General features: G+C 43.5%; 1 protein-coding gene across 1 annotated transcript; it reads right to left on the bottom strand.

The window, feature by feature from the left end:
* Positions 1–6: 6 nt before the first annotated feature.
* On the bottom strand, positions 7–6493 carry LOC104953960 (regulator of G-protein signaling 3). Its single transcript, XM_010781004.1, has 4 exons — positions 5991–6493; positions 5132–5181; positions 4791–4924; positions 7–636 (listed from the first exon to the last, which is right to left on the bottom strand). The coding sequence occupies exons 1-4, from the start codon at positions 6483–6485 to the stop codon at positions 296–298; spliced, it is 1020 nt and encodes a 339-aa protein (XP_010779306.1). The 5' UTR covers positions 6486–6493; the 3' UTR covers positions 7–295.
* Between the last annotated feature and the right edge of the window lie 584 nt (positions 6494–7077).

Below are 7077 nucleotides of genomic sequence, written 5' to 3'. Positions count from 1 at the left end.
AAAAAAACAGAAAGGTAGAGTCTTCACAGCGAGAAATCATGTACACAAACAGTTTTATCTCAGCCTACCTGAGCTGTTGCAATGTTTAGGTAATTGTCAACTTGTTAGGAATAACATCAAATGCTCGCAGGTTGAGGGCGTTAGGTCAGTTTGGTGTAACCTTTACATTTGTCACACATGTTGTTCACTTTAAGTCATTTCCTATCAGTAGAAGAAAAAAGAAGAAAGTAGAAAAATGTGTTTCCAAAAGGTTGTTTTTTCTGGCAAGTCTTGCTCTACTTGTGCAAAACAGTCTCTAATGAATGCTGCTATTGATGCAAGCTGTGACGTTAAACCTCAAACGCCTACACAGGGGGAAACATGAAAGGTACACACATGAGACAGGACTTGAATTACATTTCCTGTTTGATGCAGAGAGGTTTGAAAACCTTGGCTGCATGACGCTAGCTTGAACATGAGAGTTGTGTACCTCTCGCGGGGCTCCGGGCTGGATGTAGGTGCTGCAGATCTCCTTGGCCCTCCTCTGCAGGCTGAAGTTGTTGGACGAGTGTTTGTACTGCTCACAGGCCAGATAAAACTGCAGGTTCTCCTCGCTGAACTCAGAGCGCAGGAATGCTCCAAACACTGAGACCCCACCTGAGAGGAGGAGGAGGGACACATGCAAACGTCACTTTAAGCATGTCACAAGCAGACGCCCACACACAGAACACTGACGCAACAATCTTGCAGGCCTTGTAAGCACAACGCAAACACACACAAGTGTTGCCAGCCGTGAAGTTTCTCAGGTTTGTTTCAAAAAGTTGGCACGCACCGTTCATTTCTATTTGTCTCGTCTCAGGCTGCCTAGGCTTTGATTCATGGCTGGTTATTAATCTGAGGTTTCAAACATGACTTTGTACAGAGGACAGTTTCAAAGTGCTGACACCACATTTTGGTATGCCACAGCTCACACACTTCAGCTGCAGAGAACAGCACTCTAAATTAGCATGGCACTGATAAGGAGGCACACAGAGGGCCGGGAGGACCCATCAGGCAGGCTCTGTGTGCAGTTAAAGGCAAATAGTCAGCAGAACATTACTGAAGCATAAGTTCATCGATGCTGAAATAAAAGACATGGTCTGAGAGATGAGAGGAGGTGTTAACGTTAAAGGGGCCCTGTTATGCTCATTATCGGGTTCATATCAGTATGTTTTCCCTCTACTGGGACATGCTTTAATGTTCAAAAAGCTCTTTATTGTTCTCATACTGCCTGTGCTGCAGCACCTCTTTTCACCCTCTGTCTGAAACCAGGGCCCAGTCTGCTCTGATTGGCTAGCTGGCTGGCTCTGTTGTGATTGAGGGAACACAGAGATATTGCAGACCATTTACATGCATGCACAAAACCCTATATGACACACTGCAGGAAAGAAACCCCAAAAAGCCGAAGAGAAGACAAACAAAATGTACGCACATCATTGATACTAGGCTTTTTTACTGGAAAAGCATTAACATAAAGGACACAGACAGAAATTGTTCACAAACCATCCATTAGCCTAATCCTTCAGTTAATACACTGGTGCAGGGATGAAGTTATTTAGTAGGCAAAAAGAAGTTAGCAACGCAAGGGCTCCATCATTAAAAAACAATGGTATTTTGGATATCAGTATATTGCAGAAAATAAGAGGTTAATCACCCCAAATTAACACCGCTTCTTTATATTTGAAGCGTAAATGCAAATGCCAGACGTAAAAATCTAACTAGGCTAAAAAGAAAACTACACACGGTCATAAGACTGCCCATCACCACTGCTGAGGTAAAGGCGGCTAATGTTCGGTGTGATGACGTACAGATGTCTCATTTTGCCACCTGTTAGCAACTGCCGTTTTAGAGACACAAAGAAACTTCAGACTTTCACCAGTGAGGTATTTACTGACGTACTGTATGACGTAGAACAAAAAGGTTAAAATCTCTTCATCTTGTGATCTTATTTCAGGTATCTAACCGCACTACCCTCAGCTAAAGTTATCTACAGAGCAGATACATACATGGAAAGTATTTAAAATATCCTGTGGAGCTATCTGTATTATCAGAGTGTTCAATCAGGACTCGCCCTGGTGTTGTTCAACCCGGTGACGTGAGTGTGTCATCAGACACATATAGAGTACTGGAACACACCACAAACAACACTATCAGGACATAGAGCAGTGATTCAGAAATGTACCCGTGTAGCAGGCATAACAAATGTTGCAACCACTATCCCTGTTTACGTCAGACCAAACTCAAACATCCTGTAGCTGCAGGGACATTTAGGAACTATAACAGGAGTGATTTATAACGCTGTTAACTAACTGTTCTATTAATAGGCAGCAGGGTCCAGGTAAGTGCTGTTCTTTAAGCTTTATTGCACAGCACACAGTAACCAGTGACGTCAGCTCAGATGTCGACAACCTGCAGCAGCCTGGGATTTCAGACACAGCAGGGGAACTTGAGACAGAGTTTCAGTTGCACCAACATGTCTTTAAAGCAGAAGTTGACCATCAGTCCAAATAACAGGGTGTAGGTGTTCTGGTCAGAAGCTCAAAAAAAGTTTAGAAGAAGAGCTATCATCTAACATCAGAAAAAAGGGAACCCTATGGATCCACAGACCCCCTCCCCCTCCCCCAGGAACGCCCTCCCTGCTTATTCTTTGGCTGGACCTTTGGCAAAGGCCAGGGGCCTCATTTATAAAGCCTTGCGTAGGATTCACTTGGGAAGGTTGCTTACGTAAGACAAAGCAAATAAATACGCACAGACATTTTCCGATTCATAAAAGACTGTGTACCGGCTTAGGACTTGCGTGCGACACGTCCGACGCCTGTTTCCCTTTATAAACCACAATCAACTCGAAATGCGGCGCAGCTTTTGCGGGCTTCACGTAACGCCCATATTTGCCTATAAATAGTCAAAGAAACGCCCCGTATTAATATTCATTCTGACTCACTGCATGAAGAAGATCACAGGAAATGAGGACAGAACAGCTAAAAAACACATCTCACACCGTGTCAGATTCTGGTTCTTTTGGGGAGGTCGAGATAAATCATATTGTTTGGTGGATGCAGTTTGAACCAGAGTAGCAGCATGGAGGTCGGATCGTCACCAAAATAAATAAATAAGTGGTCCAAAAAATATAATGACAAAAAAAATACACATAACCTTCCTCAGGCAGTGTGTGTTTCTTAATCTCGAGTAAAGCTGCTCCAGAGCCACTATTTCAAGCATACTACGTCATCGAGTGCCGCCGAAGTACTGTTCCAATGTCCAGCATACTTGGAATTCTAGCGAGCCCGGCGTACTTCGTTTGGAGAAATGTCGCACATGTGTAGACTCTGCGGTCTTCAAATCCCCACAATGCTTTGCGCACGGACCAATTTCCCAAATCTGTGGCGGAAAATGTAAGGCGGGGCCTCTCATGTGACGGACCTGCACACTTGCTAGCCTGTTCCACTCTTCGTTTTCCGAAAGCCAGAAAGGATTCTCGCCTCGCTTCTAAAGCAAGACGCTCGGAAGACATGTGCTACCAAGCAAGCATACTCGAGATTGAGAAACACCCAGGTAGAAACTGTAAGAAAGTATCGGGGGATCCCTGCGGAGTCAATTCATGTTTATTTTTTTATTTGGTGGTTTATGTTCCAGCGGTCGATCAGCTGTGCGCCCCCCCCACAGGCGTCTCCACTGCAGCTGTGATCTCAAACCCCCCCCCGGCAGCAACTCTATCCCACCACTTAAAAGGGAAATAAATAATGTGTTGAGTTATATCAGCTGCCAATCTACCACACAATATTATGGTGTTCTTAGTTTCCATACCTCCTGTGTTTTATGATCGAATTATCAAGTCTAAGGCAAACGGCATAAAAAAAACATTGATTAAACGTGATAGTATATAAAACCATGCTCGTATCTACAACCTTATAGAAATGCAAAACGGCGTCAGTTTATGAGAAAACATTTCATAACATCAACACAACATATTTGAGGTGGTTTTAATAACATATCCGTATATATTTATTTCTCCAAGTTATGTTTTTGTGTCTCAAACAGGCCGTTTGTTAAATCATTTGAAGATTGGCTTTAATCAGATGTTTGAAAATGAATTCTTCATAATATATGATAAATGAGGAGGTAACATTTTTATTTATGGTATTATTTCCACATATTTCTCTCCATTCTTCCTTCTGCTAACGGTGTCGCAGTTTCTCGTCTCTCCCGTTGTTGTGCTTAGTGCGTACACATGAGTTTGCGTGGAGGACCGCACATTTTCCCATCACATTTGTTTTTTATAAATCGCAAACATTGCTTAGAAACTGGTGTAGGCCTACGCCATCTTTTGAGCGTACGCACCGTTTATAAATGAGGCCCCTGGGCTGCCCTTTAGACATAAAATACTCTGTAATTATTGTGCTGATCCACTTTCTCAATACATTCAAGAATCATTAAGCAGCACAGGGTCGCACAAGGAAATACAGCAGCTCATCTGCTAGAGAAACATCTCTTCCTTGTCTTTCATGGAGCTCAATCCTCCCTTGATGGTGATTGGTCCATATCGCTCTCATAGGCTCCAATAATCAAGATGAAAATGTACAATTTAAAAGACTTCCTATTGTGCTTTTGGGAGTTTCCCTTTTCTCTATTGTGACATATAGGTTTCAAAACCCAAAGCCCCTCCAAAGGGAGCTTCTCTCCCACACAATTACAGCCTCCCATTTCTCTAGTTTCATCAATCAATGAGTGATGTTCTGAATACAACTCTAGTCTCAGAGTAAAGCAGGACTCACTTTGGCTGAGCAGCAGGGTGTTCAGAGACTCCGCCCATTTCTCCACCTCCTCTCGACTGAACTTCCTCTTCTTACTGTGGCCCACCTGGCTCCACTGACGCATGAAGAGGAGGCGGGACCTCCGCTCTGTCACACTGGGGATCACATCATTATAAATACTGACGCAGGAACAAATGGATTTCATTTTGAAGACATCCAATATGTGTCTGAGGACAGCATTTAAACGTCTTGAGTGTTCTGAGGAAATTCTGCCAGTTTAATGCAGTGTTATTGTATGTGGATATCCATCTAAATTAGCAATATTCAAAATGAAGTTGAATGAAAATAAAGAGTATGCTGACCTGTCTTTCTGCTCTGTGTTGGACAGGTTTGGGTTTGAAGAATGAGGACTCTGAAACAGAAAAGACAACGTTAACTGGAAATCTTCCCTGTGTTCAACTCACTGAAACCCCAATAGAATGGTGCATGAATTAGTCCTGAAATCCAGAATGAGTTAGCATTTTAGACATTCCAATTTCCTTGTCTCAAAGTCAATGTTTTTTTAAACTTTGTTAACGATTTTGGTTAGATGCCTGAAATGAGGTATGTGGTTAACAGAAGCTTTGGGGTTTTCCCCTCTCCTGTAGTGTGTTATCTAGGTGTGTGTGCATGGTCTGCAAAGGCTAGAGAGTTTCTCTCACATCAAAGCATTTCACAGTCGAGACACAAAATACTAATATGAAGCTGAAAATAAGCAGAATAGGGACCCTTTAAAGCTTAACGTCAGTGTTTCATTTTATGCTTAAACTATTTTAAAACAGGCATAAATATGTGGAGAGTGCCCTAAACAAAACGTGTAAGAATCACACATGTGTTTGCCACATTTCTTTTTTCTACAAACTAACTAACTAACTGAGCTAAAGTACTGATAGATAATAGCCTGTAAACATGTAGGATAAGACAAGCAGGATATGGTAATCTACTATATGATTCGGTTTGTTTATCATCTTGTGAGCAAATGATCATAGTGTACTTTTCTTTTAACTATTCAAAATGCAACTCAAGATGCACTCAAGGGCTTTTTCCCATTCTTTCAATTCATTCACATGGTGAGTCCCAATAGTAATGGGGATCGATCCGTTGACAGCTAGAATGAGATTGATTCTAGATCCAGATTCTAAACTGTAATGTGTGTTGCTCTCCAGACTGAAAGAGCCCCACCTGTCCGAACAGACTCCGGAGGTGCAGCTTGGCGGAGGAAAGCTTGTGTTTTTGGTTGTGCCTGTGATGGGCTTTGAAGGAGAAGGGGTTGCTGGAGGAGGGGGAGCCAGAGGGCATGTCGTCCCTCTCCATGCTCTCCGTGCTGCCCTGGGCTTGGGGGGCCAGCTGGCCGTCGCTGTAGGCCCTGCAGCCCTCCCCCAAGAGGCCCACACTCAGGTGGTTCTTGTCCTGCTTCCCCAGCTCAGTCAGGGTCTCCACGCTGACGCTGTGCTGCTTGGTCAGCTCATTCGCCCCCCCCTCATCGTTACCCCCTTTAGGCTCCAGGATGGTGGGGGTCAGGAGGGTGGAGCCCCCGCTCAGATCGTCCTCCCCTGTGTGAGGGGTGTAGGTGCCAGAGTCCCGGTTCCTCTGAACATCCTGGTTATTCAGGGCCACCCTCCTCCAGGGGAGGAAGTCCAGATCCAGGAGGTTCCCCTCGGAGCTGAACCTGCGCATGGTGGCTGTGCAAGAAAAGGATTGGCCAGATATGAGTTTTAGAAGAGCTGCAGTGAAGCAACGTGAGTTAATAAAGCAGGGTGTGTCTGTTCACTAAATGGCAGCTCACCTTGGATTCAATTTTCCTTTAAATTCTGAATTGACATTCTCACACAAATGGAAAATTAATAAAAATACAGTTTAAAATAAATAATAATAAATTACTGTAATGCATGAGAGACCGACAAATATTTTAATATCACCATTGGCTTTGTCGGTTAGAATGTTTTGCATTTACTTACTACATGCTTGATGTAATGTTAAAGTTCATGAAGATGTCTTATAGCATGACTTAAGGTCGCATTCACACGTACAGGTAATAGTCCGCTTCTCTGGTGCGCTCCAGACGACAGTTTGTTACATTGTTTCATTTTTCAGAAGGTTCGGTTTGCGTGCACACGGGTAAGGGTGCATTCACACCTAATAGTCCGCTCTCTGGTGCGCACCAGACCACAGTTTCTTACATTGTTTCATTTTTCAGAAGGTTCGGTTTGCGTTCACACGGGCAAAACTCAAACGGACTATAAACTTTAAACACAAGTCATGTGCTTGG

The sequence above is a fragment of the Notothenia coriiceps genome, unplaced genomic scaffold (genome assembly GCF_000735185.1).
Source record: "Notothenia coriiceps isolate Sejong01 unplaced genomic scaffold, NC01 NC01_scaffold00022405, whole genome shotgun sequence".
Lineage (NCBI taxonomy): Eukaryota > Metazoa > Chordata > Actinopteri > Perciformes > Nototheniidae > Notothenia > Notothenia coriiceps.
The sequence above is the reverse complement of the archived record's forward strand: the minus strand, read 5'-3'. Positions and strand labels throughout refer to the sequence as shown.